General features: G+C 38.4%; 1 protein-coding gene across 3 annotated transcripts; it reads left to right on the forward strand.

The window, feature by feature from the left end:
* The first annotated feature begins 44 nt into the window (after positions 1-44).
* LOC133613402 (uncharacterized) lies at positions 45-27783 on the forward strand. 3 transcript variants are annotated; one of them, XM_072914519.1, is made up of 5 exons: positions 45-483; positions 4006-4151; positions 4221-4275; positions 8004-8261; positions 25858-27783. In XM_072914519.1, exons 1-5 carry the CDS (start codon positions 288-290, stop codon positions 26976-26978), a joined length of 1776 nt encoding a protein of 591 aa, XP_072770620.1. In that variant the 5' UTR covers positions 45-287; the 3' UTR covers positions 26979-27783. The 3 variants fall into 3 exon arrangements, with proteins under 3 accessions (XP_072770620.1, XP_072770619.1, XP_072770621.1); XM_072914518.1 differs by having other exon boundaries at positions 4006-4275; XM_072914520.1 differs by lacking the exons at positions 45-483; positions 4006-4151; positions 4221-4275; positions 8004-8261 and adding exons at positions 11018-11439; positions 16682-16957.
* Positions 27784-27843: the final 60 nt, after the last annotated feature.

Below are 27843 nucleotides of genomic sequence, written 5' to 3' on the forward strand. Positions count from 1 at the left end.
CGACCGGAAGTGATATTTTGCGCTTGCGCATTCTGATACCGATCTTTTGCAGTGACGTCGACAGAGCACTGTGGTCTTTGTCTGCGTTAATCCTTATTTTCTACGTTTGTATGTATCTGTATATCGTGTGACGAACTATAGTTTATTCATTTTTCGTGTCAGCATAAACTCGACTCGTCTCCGTGAACTTTGAAGCTTCTTGGGCTATTTTAGCCCGCTAGTTAGCTTAGCTTGCTAGCTGCTAACTAAGCTAAGTCTTGAGTGCAAAGTGTTGTGACTGTGTGAAAATGTGTGAAGTACAAATGCTGAAAGTATTCGTGAATCAGCGACTAACTGCGGCTGTTGAAGACATATTTGTGGTGTTAGAGAGAAAGATAGCAGAGTACGAGGAGGAACTTTCTCGAACAAAAGAGGAGAACGAGCGACAACGTCAACTACTGGACGCAGTTTTCAACAAGCATCAAGTTGTGTTCCACAGAACAGGTTTGTTTACTTCTTACTCTCACATGTTTACGAACTTTACAATTCATCATTAACAGGAAATAGCACTTGGAATGACTTTACTTTAAGAAATGAAAGTAAGACAGTTGTGGAAGTGTGAAGTGAATTCTATTTATATAGCGCTTTTCTCTAGAGACTCAAACCGCTTTACATGGTGAAACCCATTATCTACACATTTAAGCTACATATAAACCAGTGTAAGTGGCACTGGGAGCAGGTGGGTACGTTGTCTGGCCCAAGGACACAACGGCAGTGAATAGGCTGGCGTAAGCGGGGATCGAACCTGGAACCCTCAAGTTGCTGTGCAAACCGAGCCACGCCATGCATACACAATGCCATAACAATAATAATATTAAATTCATGAAATCAATAACTGCAGACAGCGTTTCTCACATAAATGCCATCTAAACGGCAGTATCGAGATGATGTCATAATTTAATTTGCATACATTCACTTTTTTAAATGGCTAAAATAATTTTTTATTTAAGGACAAATCTTTCTGTTATTACTAGTGTGATTAATTGTATTAGCGATTGAATCTTGATGTGATACAATACGGTGTACTAACCGTGAAGGCTGTGGTTTGTCATGTGACGAGCGAGCAATCGGAGCAGGGAGAGAAGTCAACCCTGCAGTGTTTTGTGCGGTTAAATAGCTGAGTTTGCTTATCAAATTGTGAAAATAGTAAATAAATGTTGTGTTTTACTTAAAGTATGTACGTGACAAAAAAAAATATCTCAAAGCGATTGACACCATTGCGAAGACCTTGGAAAAATGTTTTCCACTGACATTTTAACCATTGTGATAGGCCAAACTTTAAAGGCCTACTGAAATGCGATTTTCTTATTTAAACGGGGATAGCAGGTCCATTCTATGTGTCATACTTGATCATTTCGCGATATTGCCATATTTTTGCTGAAAGTATTTAGTAGAGAACATCGACGATAAAGTTCGCAACTTTTGGTCGCTGATAAAAAAGCCTTGCCTCTACCGGAAGTAGCAGACGATATGCGCGTGACGTCACAGGTTGTGGAGCTCCTCACATCTGCACATTGTTTACAATCATGGCCACCAGCAGCGAGAACGATTCGGACCGAGAAAGCGACGATTTCCCCATTAATTTGAGCGAGGATGAAAGATTTGTGTATGAGGAAAGTGAGAGTGAAGGACTAGAGGGCAGTGGGAGCGATTCAGATAGGGAAGATGCTGTGAGAGGCGGGTGGGACCTGATATTCAGCTGGGAATGACTAAAACAGTAAATAAACACAAGACATATATATACTCTATTAGCCACAACACAACCAGGCTTATATTTAATATGCCACAAATTAATCCCGCATAACAAACACCTCCCCCCTCCCGTCCATATAACCCGCCAATACAACTCAAACACCTGCACAACACACTCAATCCCACAGCCCAAAGTACCGTTCACCTCCCCAAAGTTCATACAGCACATATATTTCCCCAAAGTCCCCAAAGTTACGTACGTGACATGCACATAGCGGCACGCATGTACGGGCAAGCGATCAAATGTTTGGAAGCCACAGCTGCATGCGTACCGGTACTCACGGTACCGCGTCTGCGTATCCGACTCAAAGCCCTCCTGGTAAGAGTCTCTGTTGTCCCAGTTCTCCACAGGCCAATGGTAAAACTTGACTGTCATCTTCCGGGAATGTAAACAATGAAACACCGGCTGTGTTATCCGGCACAACAGTCAAGGGGTGCATTCTACGGTGGGGGTGCGTTATCCAGCACGACACCTGCCGCAATACACCGCTTCCCACCTACAGCTTTCTTCTTTGCTGTCTCCATTGTTCACTGAACAAATTGCAAAAGATTCACCAACACAGATGTCCAGAATACTGTGGAATTTTGCGATAAAAACAGACGACTTAATAGCTGGCCACCATGCTGTCCCAAAATGTCCTCCACAATCCGTGACGTCACGCGCTGACGTCATCATACCGAGACGTTTTCAGCAGGATATTTCGCGCAAAATTTAAAATTGCACTTTAACCCGGCCGTATTGGCATGTGTTGCAATGTTAAGATTTCATCATTGATATATAAACTATCAGACTGCGTGGTCAGTAGTAGTGGGTTTCAGTAGGCCTTTAAAGGAGCCATATGTAATGATGTCATGTCATGTCATCATGAAATGGCCCTGATATGTCTAAAGGCATTCATAAATCATGTTCTTTTCCAATACCTCTATAACTCATAACAGTAGTTCGGGATATGCTCATTTTAAAAATAGATTTACAGCCCCGAAATCTTGTTGTTTTTATTTCGATGTCCCGCCCTCCACCGTTTGACCAATTGGAAAAAGTCCATGAATGTGTCACATCCAGGTTGCCAGTTACACACAGCCCTCATCATTGGGCTACCTACTCAGTGGCCTAGTGGTTAGAGTCTCCGCCCTGAGATCGGTAGGTTGTGAGTTCAAATCCCGGGCGAGTCATACCAAAGACTATAAAAATGGGACCCATTACCTCCCTGCTTGACACTCAGCATCAAAGGTTGGAATTGGGGGTTAAATCACCAAAAATTGTTCCCGGGCGCGGCACCGCTGCAGCCCACTGCTCCCCTCACCTCCCAGGGTGTGAACAAGGGGATGGGTTAAATGCAGCCTGGTGAACAAGGGGATGGGTTAAATGCAGAGGACAAATTTCACCACACCTAGTGTGTGTGTGACAATCATTGGTACTTTAACTTTAACTTCAATGCGTTTTCTTTATTTTCATGACTATTTACATTGTAGATTGTCACTGAAGGCATCAAAACTATGACACCATTTCAGGTGACGACCTCTTGAAGCTCATTGAGAGAATGCCAAGAGTGTGCAAAACAGTAATCAGAGTAAAGGGTGGCTATTTTGAAGAAACTAGAATATAAAACATGTTTTCAGTTATTTCACCTATTTTTGTTAAGTCCATAGCTCCACATGTGTTCATTCATAGTTGTGATGCCTTCAGTGACAATCTACAATGTAAATAGTCATGAAAATAAAGAAAACTTATTGAATGAGAAGGTGTGTCCAAAGTTTTGGCCTGTATTGTACATGTAAGAATCGTGTTAAATCAACAATACAGTTAGGTATAAACCGGAAATGAAGCAATACAAATATAGAGGATAACGGTTGGCACTTATGCCGCCAGCTTAATGTTAACATACTGTACAATTGGGGTCTAGGCCTTTCACCAGAGGACAGTATTTGTAGAAACCAAGCTGTGCTCTGTATGCGCTGTGTATGTTTGTAGGGATCGGTACAGAATTCGGTACTTTTATAGGTACCAACCGAAGCCCGTCTGTGCTACCGGGTACTGATTCATGTCAAATCCAAGAGTGCCATATTTCGATACCTTTGTTGCTTGTGACGTCATGACATAACTTACACATGTTCCCATCACATTGTCCGCTTGTAAAATATTCATATTTCAAGCACTATAAAATATTCTCCGTGTCTAAGTTAAAATGTGCTGGTTTTGTTTGTGTCTTGCAGATGCCCAGCAGTGGATTGGACATCAGAAAGAAAGTCCCCTGAAGTCGCAGGGGAGGAACTACACTTTGAACCAGGATCCACAGCCCCCTCTTGTTAAAGAGGAGGAGGAAAATTCACTGCTCCCCCACATTGAAGAGGGAGAGGAGGTAGAGTGTCTTCGAGGGCAGGAGGAGACAGATCTCACCAAGTTTCCACTGATTGTTGTCTCTGTGAAGACTGAAGACCATGAAGACAAACCACCTGAGTCCTCACAGCTTCATCCCAGTACAAGTAAGCAGAACATCCAGATACCATCTGATACAATGTTTGTAACAGATGACCCTGATAACCCTGGATGAAAATCTGTTTGTTACAGATTTTCATCCAGGGTCCAACATTCTCCCTCACATTGGAGGTATACTTGTTTTTTCAAAAAAATACTCTTTATTAAAGGGGAACATTATCACAATTTCAGAAGGGTTAAAACCATTAAAAATCAGTTCCCAGTGGCTTATTTTATTTTTCGAAGTTTTTTTCAAAATGTTACCCATCACGCAATATCCCTTAAAAAAGCTTCAAAGTGCCTGATTTTAACCATCGTTATAAACACCCGTCCATTTTCCTGTGACGTCACACAGTGATGCCAATACAAACAAACAGCAAGGTATAGCAACATTAGCTCGGATTCAGACTCGGATTTCAGCGGTTTATCACTGTCTGATAAGATAATTACTAACAACTATGAACTAGGTTTACAGCATATGAAATACATTTGGCAACAACATGCACTTTGAGAGTGCAGACAGCCCATTTCAGGCGCGCTAAGAACATATATTTTTCCACGATTTCAGCACTCAGGTTAACCATACCTAAATAGACACAAAATACTGCATTACACAAGACTACCCAAATGTACTCGAATGATTGAAAAAAATAAATGTTTTTAAGCTAAATTATTGGTAAACACAGTTTATGTATAATAATTTACGTAAAACCGCGAGTAATGAATAAAGTTGTCATCAATATATATATTTTGTAGACATACCCTCATCCGCTCTCTTTTCCTGAAAGCTGATCTGTCCAGTTTTGGAGTTGATGTCAGCAGGCCAGGGAAGCTAGGGTCGATATTATTCTCTTGATCATCTTCGGTGGCATAAGGGACGGTGTGAGCCAAGACATCCAGGGGGTTTAGCTCGCTCGTCTGCGGGAACAAACTGCCGCCATTGCTTGCCGTGCTACCGAGGTTCGTTGTCCCTGAATAGCTCACACACTCCGGCAGATTCAATGGGGGTCTGGCGGCAGATTTCTTTGACTTTATCGTTGGAAATGCATCTGCTTTGAGTGTCGCAGGATATCCACACATTCTTGCCATCTCTGTCGTAGCATAGCTTTTGTCGGTAAAGTGTGCGGAATAAACGACTGACCATTTCGTCGGCTTTCCCCACACCCTCGTATTTTGAACAAATTTCGTCCAATTTCTTGCCACTTTCGCATCTTTGGGCCACTGGTGCAACTTGAATCCGTCCCTGTTCGTGTTGTTACACCCTCCGACAACACACCGACGAAAGTGAGAAAATGGCGGATTGCGTTGTGACGTCATCGCTCCGAGAGCGAATAATAGAAAGGCGTTTAATTCGCCAAAATTCACCCATTTAGAGTTTGGAAATCGGTTAAAAAATATATGGTCTTTTTTCTGCAACATCAAGGTATATATTGACGCTTACATAGGTCTGGTGATAATGTTCCCCTTTAACAATTGCTAGGATGTTACTGACGTCACGTCCCGCCCAATGAATACTGGTCGTGGTCAAGCTAGCTCTGTTCTCAATGAGTACCTGGCGCCATTTAGCCTTTCTCGAAGAAAAAATGCCCTATGCTTGTGTTTTTGGCTGTACGAATTGTTCAAATCGGAAAAAGGATAAGCGTTTTTTCAGAGTTCCTCGATAGGTAATCAAAAAAGGCGAAACAGGGCAAAATTTTACGTAACATGACAAAAGCAGTGCACACTTCAGTCCAAGGGAGCAGAGTCGAAGAATGCATGAGTTTGCAGTGATCACTTCGTTAAAGGTTTGTTTGATATACTTTTAACCGTTATTATTTCCCATTTAAGTATTATCTTGATATTTATTTTTATTTCTTAAACACTTATTCTACAAGTGTCTCGAAAAGCATCAACTCGGTGAGTCTAAATAAATGAAAGCAAATGTGAGCAAAACCTAAAAGAGTTAATTTTTTACCAGACAACAACCATAAATGAATCTTTCAGCATATACCGTATTTTTCGGATTATAAATCGCATTTTTTTTCATAGTTTAGCCGTGGGTGCGACTTATACTCGGGAGCGACTTATGTGTGAAATTATTAACACATTACCATAAAATATCAAATAATATTATTTATCTAATTCACGGAAGAGACGAAGCAAAATGTCAGCAATGGTCACACACACGTCAACCAATAAGAATTCGGCGGGGGAGGGTCATGGCAGAAGTGCATTGTGGGTCATGGGATGCTAACTGCTCTATGCTATATGCTACTGCCGTAGCTATTAAAATTGGTCATTTTTACATTGGCGGTAACTTATAAAAAGTGAACAAAAATGGCGCCGAAAAGGAAATCATATACTGCAGATTACAAGCTGGACGTAGTGAAATATGCAGCAGAAAACGGCGATCGAGTAGCAGAAAGAAAGGACGCTAACGAGGAAGAAGATTTCATCGTATTTAGCAATCAGGAGTGACAGATTGTTTGGTAAACGTATAGCATGTTTAATGTTATAGTTATTTGAATGACTCTTACCATAATATGTTACGTTAACATACCAGGCACGTTCTCAGTTGGTTATTTATGCCTCATATAACGTACACTTATTCAGCCTGTTGGTCCATCCATCCATCCATTTTCTACCGCTTATTTCCCTTAGGCTCCAGCGCTTCCCGCGACCCCGATCTCAGCTACAATCGGGCGGTAGGCAGGGTACACCCAAAGCCTGTTGTTCACTATTCTTTATTTATTTTAAATTGCCTTTCAAATGTCTATTCTTGGTGTTGGGGATTAATTTGTGGCATATTAAATATAAGCCTGGTTGTGTTGTGGCTAATAGAGTATATATATGTCTTGTGTTTATTTACGGTTTCAGTCATTCCCAGCTGAATATCAGGTCCCACCCGCCTCTCACAGCATCTTCCCTATCTGAATCGCTCCCACTGCCCTCTAGTCCTTCACTCTCACTTTCCTCATCCACAAATCTTTCATCCTCGCTCAAATTAATGGGGAAATCGTCGCTTTCTCGGCCATGATTGTAAACAATGTGCAGATGTGAGGAGCTCCACAACCTGTGACGTCACGCTACTCGTCTGCTACTTCCGGTACAGGCAAGGCTTTTTTATCAGCGACCAAAAGTTGCGAACTTTATCGTCAATGTTCTCCACTAAATCCTTTCAGCAAAAATATGGCAATATCGCGAAATGATCAAGTATGACACATAGAATGGACCTGCTATCCCCGTTTGAATAAGAAAATCGCATTTCAGTAGGCCTTTAACCTTCTGTTGACTTGTACGAAGCATTTATTTACTTGTTTCACTGCTTCACCTCCAAGTTAGCCTAGCGACGTGGCTAGAATAGCTTCTCCTCTCCTCCCTTCTGCTCTGTGTTTGTCTGCGCTAACCCAGCTGTCACATAATGTTCAAAGATTGTTTGCTAATAGTTCTCAAATGTAGATAAATCTGTTATGACATTTTGGTCTGAAACTTGTAGAGACAATAAAAACAAATAAATGACACAGGCATCTTACCTGAATGTAATTAAAAGCTAGTTTGTCTCCCGCCTAATAAGCAACCTGCTGTTCAGCATGAGGACAAATAAACAACTTCCTAAGTTTGGTGACCTGAAACAACAAGAGTCAAGACATATAATTTACTAAAATAGATGTATACATTGCTTTTGAAACATCACCTTGTTAATTAACATTTATGAAAGTGTTATCATATTTTACAATAATTCTTATTTGTCCTGCAGACGTCCAGCAGCTGGTTGGTCATCAAGAAGAAGCTCTCTCTCTGTTGCTGGAGGTGAGCTCCCCTTTGAAGCAGGAGGAACCACAGCCCCCCAACATTACAGAGGAAGAGGAGGAACGCTGCATCACTCGGGAGGGAGAGTGTCTTCTAGGGCAGGAAGAGGCTGCTCTCACCAAGTTTCCACTGACTGTTGTCTGTGTGAAGACTGAAGACCATGAAGACAAACCACCTGAGTCCTCACAGCTTCATCACAGTCCAAGTGAGGAGAAGAGGGAGGTGGAGCCTCCAAGCAGCAGCTCACCACAACACATGACAACAGAAGGCGATGGAGACCACAGTGGAGGATCACAAGCAGACAACCTCTTAGCTCCACTGTCAGATAGTGACGACTCAACATCACAAGTTGATGTAAATATGGAATCACACATGAAAACACAAACAGGAGAAAAACCTTTCAGTTGTTCAGTTTGCGGTAAAAGATTCTCCCAAAAACGTTATATGCAAATACACATGAGAACACATACAGGAGAAAAAAATTTCAGTTGTTCAGTTTGCGGTAAAAGATTAACTCACAAACGTAATATTCAAATACACATGAGAACACATACAGGAGAAAAACCTTTCATTTGTTCAGTTTGCGGTAAGGGATTTCCCCAAAAAGGTAGTATTCAAATACACATGAAAACACACACAGGAGAAAAACCTTTCAGTTGTTCAGTTTGTGGTCAACTATTCTCTGAAAAACAAAATATGCGAAGACACATGAAAACACATACTGGAGAAAAACCTTTCAATTGTTCAGTTTGTGGTAAAATATTCTCTGAGAAACAAAATTTGCAACTACACATGAGATCACATACAGGAGAAAAACCTTTCAATTGTTCAGTTTGCAGCGAAAAATTCTCCGATAAACAAAATATGCAAAGACACATGAAATCGCATTCAGGAGAAAAACCTTTTAATTGTTCAGTTTGTGCAAAAGGCTTTGTTATAAAATGTCGTTTGACTCATCATATGAGAACGCACACAGGAGAAAAACCTTTCAGTTGTTCAGTGTGCAATAAAAGATACATTGACAAATATGCACTGCAAAGGCACATGAAAACACATACAGGAAAATAACCTTTTCCTTTTTGAAAGTCCTCTATGAATGGACTCCTGCAGAGTCACTGATGGTTTACTGCATGGCTTCTCTAAAGTCTGGACTGTGTTTCAGATCCGGACTACGACTGGATTCAGTGGGGGTCTAGCCAGCCTACCTAAGATATGAATTACGAAACACTATCAACTTTTTTTAGGTTCTGGTTTAAGATGTAACAATAAATGTTTTGTAATGTTATGTACAAATTTCTTGAATATGATTCACAAGATGCTGGGAAGGGGAACTGCGTTTTATTTTGTTATGTTTAATATCATTCACAATCCATATGTAAAACAAGCACACACGATTTTCTCTTTTTTTTCTGCATTCTCACGTGTAAATAAACGCTGGCAAGAGCCTGCTAACAATGGAGGTAATGAGATTAGCTCTAATCTCCCAATAAAGTGCTCTGAAAAACATTCCCATACATACATCCACATTTTATATACATGCTGTAAGTATATATGTAATGTAGCAACAGGCACATTCATAATAACATTTAATATTTGTCTTATGGACATTTTTAGCATTCCAGGGACATGTTGGCAGTGCATTAATTTTACAGACGCATCACAATGTTTTCTTATTTTTATAACAACTATTATAGCTTGGCGCTTCACGAGCACCAACAACTACTTTTGGACAAATAATGATCCAGAACCTTATATTTTTTTAGCCTGAATATGCAGTTTTAGAAGCTAAGTAATAAGCAGATCCGGCAAATAGCAGTATTGCTAAGTGCTAAATAAGAAATATAAATCACAAACACAATAAAACAATCACATACTGTACAATGTCTGCTCTCACTGGGATTCCCGTTTAGATGAAAAATTACTCATAACCCTTATGCTGGTAAAAAAATAAAAAAGTCGGAGCAAACGAGCAACTTTTTGTGTCTTATACGCCATCTCCTTGTCTAAGTTGGATGTTAAAGTTGATCCACTTCTCGATTTAGGGCAACAACCTATAGCACTTATAATAACAATATCCCTAATACTCAGTTAAAATTCAGCTTACAAGATGTAAATGGAGTATTGTTGGTGGTTTTTGGATGTTTTTTAGAGTGATTAATGAGCACAGTAGAGGACTCTTATTAGCTGCAATTTTAACCACCCTGTACTTGACGTATATTACAAATTAGAATGCATTAAAAAATATTTGTTTTTGTCTGACATAAGGATTGTGAATGATAGGCAAAAAAAAAAAAAAAGGTGCAGTCTCCCTTTAAAGATAACTGTTAGAATAATTTCCATTTCAGCAAGTACATACATCGATCACATGTTGACGGAAGCACAAACGTTAAGGACAATATTGTTTAGTTATTTTTTTGAGATGATGCTCGTATTGTTTTGGCGGGATTAAAAAGCCGTCATGAGTTCAGGACACTTCTGCTCAAAGGTGTAATATTCAGGTAGCAATCATCTATGCTCATGTCATGAGAAATATTATTTGTAAACCAAAAAACCTCTATTTTTTTTTTTTAATCCCTTCTTGTTTCACATTTTTAAATCGGTGATATCTTCCAAAAGCTATTGAGTGAGTAAGTAAAACCTCTTCGGTATTTGTGCGAAAGTTCATTGTACTAAATTACTTTTTTTTGTCAACAATGTCCTATTATGTTTATCTAAATCAAATGTAATAGTGTGAAAAATAAATGTACATGGAAATTACAATAATAAATGTTTTATACATTGAACAGGGACCCCTCTGAATTGTTTATTATCTTCATACTTTTTGATGACATTGTCTTCTCGTCTCCAAACAAATTAGTCACTAAACTGCCGTTCACAGTTGCGCCACCAGGGGACACTAGATCCAGAGTACAGAGACGGAAGACTTCCTGTGCCCACATAGAAAGAAGAAGAAGAAGAAGAAGCCGACCTCACACTACCACGGACTGGTCTTTTAAGTCTTTTAAGTCTGCGTTTATCTCTCATTTTCAACTGTGTACTAATTCGTATACCGTGTAACAAATTACACTTTATTCATTCTTCGTGTCAGAATAAACTCGACTCGTCTCCGTGAACTTTGAAGCTTCCTAGGCTAGCTTAGCCTAGCTCGCTAATTAGCTTAGCTTGTTAGCTCCCGCGTCTCTTTTGTCAGCAGCTATCAACAAATCGCTAAAAAAAAAAGAGGCCAAATCTGAGTGTAAAGTGTTGGGATTGTGTAAAAATGTGTGAAAGAAAGATAGCAGAGTACGAGGAGGAACTTTCTCGAACAAAAGAAGAGATGGAGCGACAACGTCAACTGCTGGACGCTGTTTGCAAGAAGCCTCACGTTGTGTTACACAGAACAGGTTTGTTTACTTCTTACTCTCATATGTTTACTAACTTTATATTTCATCATTAACATGAAAAACAAAAAACGATGGCAGGAGGGACGCGTGTGACTTCGGGGAATATCAATAAAAGATGATAATGAAGCGTATGTGGGAGGTGAGGAGGAAAGACCGGTTTGTTGTTTCCTTTTATTTGAATAAGCTTACAATGGTATGCAGAGATATAGTTATAACCATTTTATAGACAAACTATACAATTTGTAGTTGCCTGGGGGATATTTTCTTTTATTTTCTAATACTTATTTTTCCTAACAAAGTATTTGAGAAGCACTGTGTTAAGTGAGTGTCTGTCTATCTGTGTTGGCCCTGCGATAAGGTAGCGACTTGTCCAGGGTGTACCCTGCCTTCCGCCCGAATGCAGCTGAGATAGGCTCCAGCACCCCCCGCGATTCCAAAAAGGGACAAGCGGTAGAAAATGGATGGATGGGATGTGTTAAGCCAAGGTGCACTTCAGCACTTTTAACTACCATTTGGAAAAATGGTGTTTTAATGCTTAATCACTTTAAATTATATGACCTGCAGAAATAACATAGTACATTTTATTTAATGTCTTGAATGTAATTATGAAATATGTTTCTATTCGATTACATTGAATGTTGAAAATCGTGAATCGACAAAACCCAAAACCAGTGAAGTTGGCACGTTGTGTCAATCGTAAATCGAAGGTCACGGGCAAATATTAGCTCATTTGGAATATGATGCCTGCAACATGTTTAAAAAAAGCTGGCACAAGTGGCAAACAAGACTGAGAAAGTTGAGGACTGATCATCAAACACTTATTTGCAACATCCCACAGGTGAACAGGCTTATTGGGAACAGGTGGGTGCCATGATTGGGTATAAAAGCAGTTTCCATGAAATGCTCAGTCATTCACAAACAAGGATGGGGCGAGGGTCACCACTTTGTGAACAAATACATGAGAAAATTGTTGAACAGTTTAAGAACAACATTTCTTAACCAGCTTTTGCAAGGAATTTAGGGATTTCACCATCTACAATCCGTAATATCATCAAAAGATTCAGAGAATCTGGGGAAATCAATGCACGTAAGCGATGATATTACAGACCTTCGATCCCTCAGGCGGTACTGCATCAAAAAGCAACATCAGTGTGTAAAGGATTTCACCACGTGGGCTCAGGAACACTTCAGAAAACCACAATGAGTAACTACAGTTGGTCGCTACATCTGTAAGTGCAAGTTAAAACTATACTATGCAAAGCGAAAGCCATTTATCAACAACACCCAGAAACGCTTCACTGGGCCCGAGCTCATCTAAGATGGACTGATGCAAAGTGGAAAAGTGTTCTGTGGTCTGACGAGTCCACATTTCAAATTGTTTTTGGAAACAGTGGACGCCGTGTCCTCCGGACCAAAGAGGAAAATACCCATCCAGATTGTTATAGGCGCAAAGTTGAAAAGCCACCATCTTTGATGGTATGGGGGTGTATTAGTGCCCAAGACATGGGTAACTTACACATCTGTGAAGGCACCATTAATGCTGAAAGGCACATTTTGGAGCAACATATGTTGCCATCCAAGCAACTTTATCATGGACGCCCCTGCTTATTTCAGCAAGACAATGCCAAGCCACGTGTTACAAAAGCGTGGCTTCATAGTATAAGAGTGCGGGTACTAGACTGGCCTGCCTGTAGTCCAGACCTGTCTCCCATTGAACATGTGTGGTGCATTATGTAGCCTAAAATACCACAACGGAGACCCCAGACAGTTGAACAACTTAACCTGTATATCATGCAAGAATGGGAAATAATTCCACCTGAAAAGCTTCAAAAATGGGTCTCCTCAGTTCCCAAACGTTTACTGAGTGTTGTTAAAAGGAAAGGCCATGTAACACAGTGGTAAAAATGCCCCCCCTGCCAAATTTTTTGCAATGTGCTGCTGCCATTAAATTCTAAGTTAATGATTATTTGCACACAAAAAATATGTTTCTCAGTTCGAACAGTGTGTCTTTGCAGTCTATTCAATCGAATATAAGTTGAAAAAGATTTGCAAATTCTGTTTTTATTTACGAATTACACAACGTGCCAACTTCACTGGTATTGGGTTTATTAGTACAGTCAGTGAAGTTTATCTGAAGTTAATACTAATGTACGATTTACCGGGACCTTGGTACTGCTCTACAGGCCAGGTTCCCACGATTGATGGCGAGCTATGAAGGAGGCCTAGCCTAAAAGAACCTAAAGACGAGCACTTGTGTTGAAGCGATAGTCTCCTGCCCGGCCAATAAGGGGCTCTTTAAATTAAGTTGCCTACCTCTCCTTTATATTCCATCCTTGCTACTTTTATAGTGGTGTAAACATTAGTTAGCAGGACACTTGCTACACTTGTATTCCGTCACGTGACTTCTTCCCGGGAGTGAAAACCAGTGGTGGTCAACCAAGCCAAGATGGCTTACGTGAACTGAGTATGCAAGGGACCTAAATCTTCCTGCAAAAAGCAGAAAAGGACAACAAAGTCAAACTATGCAATGAAATTTTTTTCTACTTTATCAAAAAATATATATATATTGTCGATTAGTATCAAGGGTTATCTGTTGGTGGAGTTCCCAAACATATCAAACTATTTTGTGCTCCAGTCGTCATTCTACAGGACAAAACAGATAAAAGCTTGAAAAAACATGGAGGTCTACAACTTCTTTGTCTGTGGCTGGGTCAAGGAAATCGCTATCAAGACTCTCTCGGATAAATATGCATCGTTTTTGCTCGGGTAAGGTCAACTTTACGTCTTGCGAGGACTAACACCCTACAGCTGACACTGCATATCTATTTAACAAACTAACAATCACTGAATCATCACCATATTTGATTTTTGTCCCGTTGTCGTCTGTGCTCTGACACATTTGTGTACAAACCAAACAAGAGGAGAGACGTAGACCTTTCCTGACATAGCATCATTGACTCTCACTTTCTGGTTTATGTTTGTTGAAAATTGAAATGCAAATAATATCAAGATAATATTTAAAATGGGAAATACCGTATTTTTCGGAGTATAAGTCGCACCGGAGTATAAGTCGCACCTGCCGAAAATGCATAATAAAGAAGGAAAAAAACATATATAAGTGGCATTTTTTGGGGAAATTTATTTGATAAAAGCCAACACAAGAATAGACATTTGAAAGGCAATTTAAAATAAATAAAGAATTTTGAACAACAGGCTGAATAAGTGTACGTTATATGAGGCATAAATAACCAACTGAGAACGTGCCTGGTATGTTAACGTAACATATTATGGTAAGAGTCATTCAAATAACTATAACATATAGAACATGCTATACGTTTACCAAACAATCTGTCACTCCTAATCGCTAAATCCCATGAAATCTTATACGTCTAGTCTCTTACGTGAATGAGCTAAATAATAATATTTGATATTTTACGGTAATGTGTTAATAATTTCACACATAAGTCGCTCCCGAGTATAAGTCGCACCCCCAGCCGAACTATGAAAAAAACTTCGACTTATAGTCCGAAAAATACGGTACTAAACTTTACAAACATGTATCAAACAAACCTTTGACGAAGTGATCACTGCAAAATTGTGCCTATTTTGACTCCGCTTCCTTGGACTGGAGTGCGTGCTACTTTTCTCGTCGTCTTTCGTAAAATCCAGCGCTCTTCTTCAATAACCCTCGACGAACTCTGAAGAAACGTTTATCCTTATTGCGATTTAATCGGCTTGTACAGCCGAAAACAACGCAATCATAGGGCTATTTTAAATGGCCTCCAGTATCCATTGAGAATAGACGCTGGCTGGACCACCACGCATATTCAATGAACCTGGCGTGACGTCATGTTACTCTAAGCAATTATTTATTATTCCACAGGCCTGAGTTAAAGGGGAACATTATCACCAGACCTATGTAAGCGTCAATATATACCTTGATGTTGCAGAAAAAAGACCATATATTTTTTTAACCGATTTCCGAACTCTAAATGGGTGAATTTTGGCGAATTAAACGCCTTTCTATTATTCGCTCTCGGGAAGCAATCCGCCATTTTCTCAAACACATTACAAACACCGAGTCACCGTTTTTTCGACTGTTTTCCGTACCTTGGAGACATCATGCCTCGTCGGTGTGTTGTCGGAGGGTGTAACAACACAAACAGGGACGGATTCAAGTTGCACCAGTGGCCCAAAGATGCAAAAGTGGCAAGAAATTGGACGTTTGTTCCGCACACTTTACCGACGAATGCTATGCTACGACAGAGATGGCAAGAATGTGTGGATATCCTGCGACACTCAAAGCAGATGCATTTCCAACGATAAAGTCAAAGAAATCTGCCGCCAGACCCCCATTGAATCTGCCGGAGTGTGTGAGCAATTCAGGGACAAAGGACCTCGGTAGCACGGCAAGCAATGGCGGCAGTTTGTTCCCGCAGATGAGCGAGCTAAACCCCCTGGATGTCTTGGCTCACACCGTCCCTTATGCCACCGAAGATGATCAAGAGAAGAATATCGACCCTAGCTTCCCTGGCCTGCTGACATCAACTCCAAAACTGGACAGAACAGCTTTCAGGAAAAGATAGCGGATGAGGGTATGTCTACAGAATATATTAATTGATGAAAATTGGGCTCTCTGCACTCTCAAAGTGCATGTTGTTGCCAAATGTATTTCATATGCTGTAAACCTAGTTCATAGTTGTTAGTTTCCTTTAATGCCAAACAAACACATACCAATCGTTGGTTAGAAGGCGATCGCCGAATTCGTCCTCACTTTCTCCCGTGTCGCTGGCTGTCGTGTCGTTTTCGTCGGTTTCGCTTGCATAGGGTTCAAACCGATATGGCTCAATAGCTTCAGTTTCTTCTTCAATTTCGTTTTCGCTCCCTGCCTCCACACTACAACCATCCGTTTCAATACATGCGTAATCTGTTGAATCGCTTAAGCCGCTGAAATCCGAGTCTGAATCCGAGCTAATGTCGCTATAGCTTGCTGTTCTATGCGCCATGTTTGTTTGTGTTGGCTTCACTATGTGACGTCACAGGAAAATGGACGGGTGTTTATAACGATCGTTAAAATCAGGCACTTTGAAGCTTTTTTTAGGGATATTGCGTGATGGGTAAAATTTAGAAAAAAACTTCGAAAAATAAAACAAGCCACTGGGAACTGATTTTTAATGGTTTTAACCCTTCTGAAATTGTGATAATGTTCCCCTTTAAACTTTGTTGGTTTTGTGTCTTGCAGATGTCCAGCAGCTGATTGTAGATCAGAGAGAAAGTCTCCCTAAGTCTTGGGGGGAGAACTCTACTTTAAAGCAAGAGGAGCCACATCCACATCCTGTCAAAGAGGAAGATCCACAACCGCCCCACTTTAAAGAAGTTAAAGAAGAAGAGGAGGAAGAGTGTCTTCTAGGGCAGGAGGAGGCAGATCTCACCAAGTTTCCACTGACTGTTGTCTCTGTGAAGACTGAAGACCATGAAGACAAACCACCTGAGTCCTCACAGCTTCATCCCAGTCCAAGTAAGCACAACATCCAGATAATATCTAATACAATGTTTGTAACAGATTTTCATCCAGGGTCCAACATTCTCTCTCACGTTGGAGATATACCGTATTTTCCGCACCATAAGGCGCCCTGGGTTATAAGCCGCGCCTTCAATGAACGGCATATTTCAAAACTTTGTCCACCTATAAGCCGCCCCCGTGTTGTAAGCCGCATCTAACTGCGCTAAAGGAATGTCAAAAAAACAGTCAAATAGGTCAGTCAAACTTTAATAATATATTAAAACCAGCGTGATGTGGGCGCAAGTCCGTGTATATCAACATGGACGGAGCTGCGTGAAAAAAGCCACCCGGCCTCTTCGCGTAAACTTAAACTTACTTTAACCACTCGCTCATCTTTTCTTCATCCATCCCTTCGAGTTAGCTTTTATGATGACGCCGGCTGGAAAGGTCTCTTTTGGCAAGGTCTTCCTTTTGAATATCACCATGGGTGGAAGTTTCTGGCCATTAGCATGGCAAGCTAGAACCACAGTGAAGGATGACTTCTCATTCCCTGTGGTGCGAATATTCACCGTACGTGCTCCCGTTGTATCCACAGTGCGGTTCACAGGAATATCAGTTGCTGTGAAATAGTAATCCGTGTGTGGATGGAGAGATTGCGTCTTTTCATGAACCGGATCCCTGTCGCTTAGTAGGAGCCATTTTGTGGTCTTTACAGATGTAAACACACAAAGGAAATGAAACGTACGGTAATATCCGCGCGCTTTTTCTCCTTCTACGCGGGCGGGTGGTTGCTTACAGTAGAAGAAGAAGCGCTTCCTGTTCTATGGGGGCGGCTGCTTACCTTGGCGGTTGCTTGCGTAGAAGAAGAAGCGCTTCCTGTTCTACCGGGAAAAAAGATGGCGGCTGTTTACCGTAGTTACGAGACCGAAACTTTATGAAAATGAATCTTAATATTAATCCATATATAAAGCGCACCGGGTTATAAGGCGCACTGTCAGCTTTTGAGAAAATTTGTGGTTTTTAGGTGCGCCTTATAGTGCGGAAAATACGGTACTTGCTTTTTAACACGGCCATTTAAAAAAAATGTATTCATTAATCATCAACAATGTAATTGCTGGGTTGCAACCATGTGACCTAGAGGACGTCCCCTTACCTTACATTGTCAACATGAAGGCAAACATTCAATATGGCTACTGTTTATTTACCTTTTGTCACACAGATGTCAGCATATTTTATTTTATGTTGTTGGTGAATATATACAAAGAATACAAACCAGGAGTTTTAATGTGGTTTATCATTAATACTAGTAATTGTCACATCTCCATTTGTGCATCGATAAGTAAGATAGAGAAGAAGATACGCGCCGTTTACGAGTAGCGTGTTTTCCCCCGTCTTCATCTAAATATAACTATAATTGTCAACATTGTGTATGTGCTGACATATTCATTTATGATTGTTTATCAAAATATAACTGTAGATGTCAACATTGTGTATGTGCTGAAAGATTTGTTTATGATTGTTTATCAAAATATAACTATAGATGTCAACATTGTGTATGTGCTGAAAGATTCATTCATGATTGTTTATCAAAATATAACTATAGATGTCAACGTTGTGTATGTGCTGAAAGATTAATTTCTGGTTGTTTATCAAAATATAACTATAGATGTCGACATTGTGTATGTGCTGAAATATTTGTTTATGATTGTTTACCAAAATATAACTATAAATGTCAACATTGTGTATGTGCTGAAAGATTCATTTATGATTGTTTACCAAAATATAACTATAGATGTCAACATTGTGTATGTGCTGAAAGATTCATTTATGATGGTTTATCAAAATATAACTATAGATGTCAACGTTGTGTATGTGCTGAAAGATTCATTTATGATGGTTTATCAAAATATAACTATAGATGTCAACATTGTGTATGTGCCGAAAGATTTGTTTATGATTGTTTATCAAAATATAACTATAGATGTCATCATTGTGTATGTGCTGAAAGATTCATTTATGATGGTTTATCAAAATATAACTATAGATGTCAACGATGCGTATGTGCTGAAATATTAATTTATGATTGTTTATCAAAATATAACTGTAGATGTCAACATTGTGTATGTGCTGAAAGATATGTTTATGATTGTTTATCAAAATATAACTATAGATGTCAACATTGTGTATGTGCTAAAAGATTCATTTATGATGGTTTATCAAAATATAACTAAATGTCAACGTTGTGTATGTGCTGAAAGATTTGTTTATGATTATTTATCAAAATATAACTATAGATGTCAACATTGTGTATGTGCTGAAAGATTCATTTATGCTGGTTTATCAAAATATAACTATAGATATCAACGTTGTGTATAAGGCTGCAGCTAACGATTATTTTTCTATCGATTAATCTATAGATTATTTTTTCGATTAATCGGTTAATCTATAGATTTTATTTTTTTTTCGATTAATCTATAGATTATTTTTCCTTTTACCGATTATTTTTTTTATTTAAAATGAAGATGAAAAAATAAATGTTGGCCAGTTTTTTCAAAAGGCATGACTTTTATTTACAAAAAAAAAAGTATGGCCACTCAGTCAACATTGACAACAACATGACAAAATATTCTGTAACAATGTAAACATTTAAAACTTTTAACATTTAACAAAATTAAAAGTAGCTTATTTGCTTTTTAATGTGCAAATATAAAAGTAAACATCCAGTGCAAATCTTAATATTCTGCAATAGTATAAGCATTTCAAAAGTAAAAGTATTGCTTATTTTGCTTTAAAATGTGCAAAAATAAAGATAAACATCCAATACAAAAAAGTGCAAAAGGAAATATTCTGTAACAGTGTAAACATTTCAACAAAAGTAAAAGTATTGCTTATTTTGCTTAATAACACAACAATGATAGTATGATTAAAGTGAAAGTTAATTGTTGGTTTGTACATAGTATATGTAACTGTTAATGTTGTAAAAGGTATTTGCACAACTAGTTAACGTTAGCGTTAAAGAGGAGCGCGTCTTTGTAAACACTGAACAGGCACGCCAAACGCGCCTCTCAGAGCGAAACAGTGTTTTAGTTTATGAATTTACAACGCAGATACAAATGACACATTCATGTTTTTGTGTAATGATGACAACGTATACTCACGCGGACGATTGACTAGTTGATGGTGATGGCAAGAACGCTGTCGGGTGTTTTCTTTTCAAATGTTCGTTCATAGCCGTTGTGCTGCTATGATAGGCCATTTCCGCTCGACACAGTGTGCATACAACAACTGTCAAGTGTTTTTCTTTTTTCGCTGTGCTTATCCCACACTTGAAGGGATGTACCAATGCTGAATGTGGCTTCTGGATTTCACTCAAAAGACCAGACCGTAGTTACTTTTTACTTTTATTTATAACAGTTTTTCCAACGAAGAAACAGCTTCTTTTTTCTTCTTTAGTCTTTTTAGCAGTCTTTAGCAGTGTTAGTAGACTTTAGTTTCTTTAGCTGTCATTAGCTGTCTTTAGTAGCCTTTAGTAGCCTTTAGCTTCTTTAGTAGGTGAAAAACCTTTAAGGACAAAACACCACAAGATAAACATGCTGTAAAAAATCAATCAATTATCAATACCATAATTTACAATTATTAATTAGGCTATCAAACTCTTAACCATTAAACAAGTGCAAGAAAATGGACACATCTTTTCCCTTTAAGTTAAAACAGATTTTAAATAAATTGTCTCAACATAAATGCACCAAGATACATATAAAATACATTTAAACCCAGAAACACAATAGATAAATGCAGCAGAAAACCCAATATGCAAATACATAAATACCTAACCAATTAACCACCTATTTAGATACATATTTAAAATCCATATTCAATATAAATATATTATTAATTTAGCAGTGAAACACTCAATCTTAAACGCTGTCTACTGGTAGAAAAATGCCCCTTTTTCTATTGCCTCACCAGCAGCCAATGATCCAACACAGTTAAATCCAACACTTGAAGTTGAGTGACTTCACCCTCCTGATGAAGCAAACTGCTACAACATTTATCAAACTAAGCAAAGAATATCAACACTAAACAACAGTTACATAACACACTATGTGTATTTAGCCTCCAGACTAAGCACGCTACATGCACACAACTCTCTCTCCCCCCCCCCCCCCCCCCATCTCACCAGCGCAACAAGTGCGCCACATCCACGAAGAGAAATATTAAATCTTACATACTTTTGGCACAACTCTTGGTTATCTGTAATGAACTAAACCTTTTTCCACTCTGCGCTGGCGTCTTTTGTACTCCTTGATTTGACAAAGCTGTCTAATTACTGGGCTCGTGCCCCAACAGATGAGACGGGAGCGCGCCGCTTTATACCTGCGCGTGAACGTAAACTGATCGGCTCTGATCATATAAGCCGACTGGCCGAAATAATGCCGAATTATATACATTTCCTGGGGTTGCCTAGGTGAATAGGGATGCGGATGTGCTCTAAGATAAAATATAATTTTAAGTGGTGTTTGGCTGGTTGCTAAACAGCCACGGTTGCGAGCTCGCGCGTCAGCTGACGAGACAGCTGTTCGCCGCGACAACATTAAAAGGCCGTTTATTGAAATACTCCCACACTTTTGACGACTTTTGGCGTGCTTTTTTCCCCTCGCTCGCACCGCTCGCATCGTCTGCTTTGCGCTCCACCATGACGGCAGTGTGACGTAAATATGCGACGCGTCGACGCATAAAAACGACGTCGACGTATTTACGTAACCGATGACGTCGATGACGTCGACTACGTCGACGCGTCGTTTCAGCCTTAGTTGTGTATGTGCTGAAATATTCATTTATGATGATTTATCAAAATATAACTATAGATGTCAACATTGTGTATGTGCTGAAAGATTCATTTATGATTGTTTACCAAAATATAACTATAGATGTCAACATTGTGTATGTGCTGAAAGATTCATTTATGATGATTTATCAAAATATAACTATAGATGTCAGCGTTGTGTATGTGCTGAAAGATTCATTTATGATGGTTTATCAAAATATAACTATAGATGTCAACATTGTGTATGTGGTGAAAGATTCATTTATGATTGTTTATCAAAAGATAAAAACTTAGCTTTTATGTTTTGCTCAGATTTGCTTTCTTTTATTTAGACTTGCCGAGTTGGTGCTTTTCGAAGCACTCGTAAACATGTGTTTAAGAAATACAAATAATATCAAAATAATACTTAAATGGGAAACGATAAACGTTAAAAGTACATCAAACAAACCTTTCACGAAGTGATCACTGCAAACTCGTGGATTCTTTGACTCTGCTCCCTTGGACTGGAGTGTGAGCTACTTCTCTCGTTGTTTTGTAAAATCTTGCAGTCTTCTGCCCTTTTTGATTACCTCTCGAGGAACTCTGAAGAAACGTTGATCTTTTTCGCGATTTCAACTGTTCGTACAGCCTAAAACAATGCAATTATACAGCATTTTTTCTTAATCACGCTGAGTACTCTTTGAGAACAGAGCTAGCTAGCTTGACCACCATACCATACCAACTTTGTTAAAGCCCTTTAAAAACAGCCACAGTGGGAAAACAAAGGACTGTACACCACAAACAAGTAAACACACAAAAAGCAGAGAAATACAAGCAAATGACAGACTAAAATATATAATTTAAAACAGAGGTAAAATACACACACACACACACATATATATCCATCCATTTTCTACCGCTTGTCCCTTTTTGGGTCGCGGGGGGTGCTGGAGCCTATCTCAGCTACAATCGGGCGGAAGCCGGGGTACACCCTAGACAAGTCGCCACCTCATCGCAGTGTTGGCTATATATATATATATATATATATATATATATATATATATATATATATATATATATATATATATATATATATATATATATACACACAATGTATTTTTATTTCCTTTTTGTTTTTCAAGGAAATGTCATCAAGCTCACAACATCTTCTTTGGTAAATTCACATTATGTTTACAAACTCAGGAAATATGTCCCTGGACACATGAGGACTTTGAATATGACCAATGTATGATCCTGTAACTACTTGGTATCGGATTGATACCAAAAATTTGTGGTATCATCCAAAACTAATGTAAAGTATCAAACAACAGAAGAAAAAGTGATTATTACATTTTAACAGAAGTGTAGAAAGAACATGTTAAAAGAGAAAGTAAGCCCATATTAACAGTAAACGAACAAGTAGATTAATAATTAATTTTCTACCACTTGTCCTTAATAATGTTGACAAAATAATAGAATGATAAATGACACAATATGTTACTGCATACGTCAGCAGACTAATTAGGAGTCTTTGTTTGTTTACTTACTACTAAAATACAAGTTGTCTAGTAGGGGTTTGGGGAAAAAAATAGATTCGCATTAGAATCGCGATTATCACATTGTACGATTCAGTATCGATTCTCATTTTTCAAAAATTGATTTTAATTTTTAATTTTTAATTTTTAATTTTTAATTTTTAATTTTTAATTTTTAATTTTTAATTTTTAATTTTTTAATTAAAAAAAAAAAGTTTTATTAATCAATCCAACAAAATAATACAAAGCAATACCATAACAATGCAATACAATTCCAAAACCAAACCCGACCCAGCAACACTCAGAACTGCAATAAACAAAGCAATTGAGAGGAGACACAAACACGACACAGAACAATCCAAAAGTAGTGAAACAAAAATGAATATTATCAACAACAGTATCTATATTAGTTACAATTTCAACATAGCAGTGATTAAAAATCCCTTATTGAGATTATCATTAGACATTTATTAAAAAAGAAAAAAAGAACAATAGTGTCACAGTGGCTTACACTTGCATCACATCTCATAAGCTTGACAACACACTGCGTCCAATATTTTCACAAAGATAAAATAAGTCATATTTTTGGTTCATTTAATAGTTAAAACAAATTTACATAATTGCAATCAGTTGATAAAACATTGTCCTTTACAATTATAAAAGCTTTTTACTAAAATCTACTACTCTGCTTGCATGTCAGTCAGCAGACTGGGGTAGATCCTGCTGAAATCCTATGTATTGAATGAATAGAGAATAGTTTTGAATCGGAAAAATATCGTTTTTGAATCGAGAATGGCGTTGAATCGAAAAAATCGATTTATAATCGAATCGTGACCCCCAAGAATCGATATTGAATCGAATCGTGGGACACCCAAAAATTCGCAGCCCTATTGTCTAGTACGTTCACTATTTTCTTTAAGGACTTAACTGCAATAAGAAACATGTGTTTAATGTACCCTAAGATTTTTTGTTAAAATAAAACCAATGATGCAAATTTTTTGCGGTCCCGTTTATTTAGAAAAGTACCGAAAAGTACCAAAATAATTTTAGTACCGGTACCAAAATATTGGTATTGTTACAACACTAATACACACACATAAAAAGAGCAGATACAAATGATCTTAAGAGCAATTTGTTAGATAAAAGGCAGTTAAAAAGTTAAAAAACAGTTAAAAGTCTCATAAGAGTAAAAATGGGTTTTAAGAAGGGTCTTAAAAGTAGCCAAAGAAAATGCCTGTCTTACATGGAGAGGGAGATCGTTCCAGAGTTTGGGGGAATGCAATGAGCTGGATGTGACGTCATATGCAACCCAGCAATATATACATGTAAACATTAATAAATGTCCCTAAATGGCAAGCGGGGTATCCTTGATTTCATTTCCCTGCTTTCCAAAACCACAGAATGTTCACACTTTGGCCTCAGTCGCCATAAACGTGTGGCTCAAAGACGTGTGTTCTATCGGCTCACCGGCAGCCGGTCTATGTTGTTATTATTGTCTTTCCTGATTTATTAATCTATTTCAGTGTTTCTCAACTTTTTTTCAGTGATGTACCCCCTGTGAACATTTTTTTAATTCAAGTACCCCTTAATCAGAGCAAAGCATTTGTGGTTGGAAAAAAAGACATAAAGAAGTAAAATACAGCACTATGTCATCAATTTCTGATTTATTAAATTGTATAACAGTGCAAAATATTGCTAATTTGTAGTGGTCTTTCTTGAACTATTTGGAAAAAAAGATAGAAATAACTAAAAACTTGTTGAAAAATAAACAAGTGATTCAATTATAAATAAAGATTTCTACACAGAGAAGTAATCATCAACTTAAAGTGCCCTCTTTGGGGATTGTAACAGAGATCCATCTGGATTCATGAATTAATTTGAAACATTTCTTCACAAAAAAAGAAATCTTTAACATCAATATTTATGGAACATGTCCACAAAAAAATCTAGCTGTCAACACTGAATATTGCATTGTTGCATTGTAATGAATGGAATAGCCAACTTGATTTGATGTTCAGTTTATGAACTTACATTCATATTTTGTTGAAGTATTATTCAATGAATATATTTATAAAGGATTTTTGAATTGTTGCTATTTTTAGAATATTTAAAAAAAATCTCACGTACCCCTTGGCATACCTTCAAGTACCCCCAGGGGTACGCGTACCCCCATTTGAGAACCACTGATCTATTTGATCATTCCCTCTTCTTATCTGCTTACATTCTGCTTCAACGCGGCTTGTGTTAGCCTTCTGTTGAAATGTATGAAGCATTTCTTGTTTCAAATCTAGTTCAAATCTATTATGACATTTTGGTGTGAAACGTGTGGCAACATTACAGACGAATAAATGAGACCAGCATTTTGTCTGTAATTAATTAAAAGCAAGTTTGTGTCCCGCATAATAAGCAACCTGCTGTTAGCATGAGGACAAATAAACAACAGTTTGGTGTTTTTAAAACAGAAGAGCCAAGACTAAAATAGATTTATACTTTGCTTTTGAAACATCACCTTGTTGATAAAAAAAATGTTAAACCATCATCATATTTCACAATGCTTCCTATTTTTCCTCCAGATGCCCAGCAGCTGATTGGTCATCAAGAAGAACCTCTCTCTCTGTTGCTGGAGATGAGCTCCCCTTTGAAGCAGGAGGATCCACAGCCCCCCAACATTAAAGAAGAAGAGGAGAATGTCTGGATCACTCAGAAGGACGAGTGTATTCTAGGGCAGGAGGAGGCTGATCTCACCAAGTTTCCACTGACTGTTGTATGTGTGAAGACTGAAGACCATGAAGACAAACCACCTGAGTCCTCACAGCTTCATCACAGTCCAAGTGAGGAGAAGAGAGAGGTGGAGCCTCCAAGCAGCAGCTCGCCACAACACATGACAACAGAAGGTGATGGAGACCACTGTGGAGGATCACAAGCAGACAACCTCTTAGCTCCACTGTCAGATAGTGACGACTCAACGTCACACGTTGATGTAAATATGGAATCACACATGAAAACACACACAGGGGAAAAAACTTTCAGTTGTTCAGTTTGCGGTAAAAGATCATCTCACAAACATAATATGCTAATACACATGAGAACACATACAGGTGAAAAACCTTTCATTTGTTCAGTTTGTGGCAAAAGATTTTCCCAAAGAGGTAATATTCAAATACACATGAAAAGACATACAGGAGAAAAACCTTTCAGTTGTTCAGTTTGTTCAAAAGGCTTTGTTAAAAACGCTGATTTGACTCAACACATGCGAACACACACGGGAGAAAAACCTTTCAGTTGTTCAGTTTGCTCAAAAGGCTTCGTTAAAAACGCTGATTTGACTCGACACATGCGGACACACACCGGAGAAAAACCTTTCATTTGCTCAAACTGTGGCAAAAGGTTTTCTCAGAGTGGAACGATGCTGTCACACATGAGAACGCACCCAGGAGGAAAGTTATTTAGTTGTTCGGTTTGCAGTAAAATATTCTCCAAAAAATGTAACATGCAAATACACATGAGAACTCACACAGGAGAAAGACCTTTCAGTTGTTCAGTTTGTGGTAAAAGATACTCTAATAAACCTATATTGCAACGACACATGAGAACGCACACAGGAGAAAAACCTTACAGTTGTTCAGTGTGTGGTCAAAGATTCCCTGACAAAAAAAAAATTCAAAGACACATGAGAACACACACAGGAAAATAACTTTTCCTTTTGGGAAGTCGTCTTTGAATGGACTTCTGCAGACTCACTAATTGTCTACTGCATGCCTTCTATAAAGTCTGGACTGTGTTCCAGATCCGAACCATTAAGTTTCTCTTAGGTACAGACATAAATTAATAAATGGTTTGAAGTGTTAAATACATTGTTTTTAAATGAGTCACAATATCCTTTAAAGGGGAACGGCACTTTTTTAATTTTCTTATTTTACCTTGCCTATCATTCACAAACCTTACGTGAGACAAGCACACGTTTTCCTTTTTCTTTTAGTGCATTCTAACTCGTAAATAAATGCTAGCAATTGTCAGCTAACAATGGAACCAAGGGGATTCACTCTATACCGCCTATGAAACGCTCCCAAAAACATCTGTCAATGTGTTTTTTACACGCTTTAAGTATGTAGTAACAGCCACATTAACGTGTAATATTTACTTTTTATGGACATTTTAAGCATTACCACAACATTTTGGCGGAGTATTAATTACACATACGCATCACAGCGTTCACTGTTTCCTTCAACAACTACTACTACTACTAATCATTGGAAAATTCATGAGAGCCAACAAAACCTACTTTGGGACAAATGATGATCCAGAACCTTAATATAATAATATTTTTGAGCCTGAATATACGGAGGATGAGCTACAGGTTTTAGAAGCTGAGTGATAAACTGATCCAGCAAAAAGCAACCACTTACTCTGCTTGCACTGGGATGTAGACCGATGTGATGTTAATATTTTCCCATTTAGATAAAGAATTATTTATAATCCTCAAGCAGATTAAAAAAAAATGTTGGCGCAAATGAGTGACTTTTTGTGTCTTTTTTGCTGCCTTTGGGTCTAAATTGGAT

The sequence above is a fragment of the Nerophis lumbriciformis genome, linkage group LG13 (genome assembly GCF_033978685.3).
Source record: "Nerophis lumbriciformis linkage group LG13, RoL_Nlum_v2.1, whole genome shotgun sequence".
NCBI classification, from domain to species: domain Eukaryota; kingdom Metazoa; phylum Chordata; class Actinopteri; order Syngnathiformes; family Syngnathidae; genus Nerophis; species Nerophis lumbriciformis.

What these genes read in the sequence shown, in the direction of transcription:
- LOC133613402 (XM_072914518.1), top strand. Translation starts at nt 288, where the DNA reads ATGTGTGAAGTACAAATGCTGAAAGTATTCGTGAATCAGCGACTAACT. An exon ending in AGTTGTGTTCCACAGAACAG is followed by an intron (nt 484 to 4,005) that starts GTTTGTTTACTT and finishes TGTGTCTTGCAG; the next exon opens with ATGCCCAGCAGTGGATTGGA. An exon ending in ACAGCTTCATCACAGTCCAA is followed by an intron (nt 8,262 to 25,857) that starts GTGAGGAGAAGA and finishes TTTTTCCTCCAG; the next exon opens with ATGCCCAGCAGCTGATTGGT.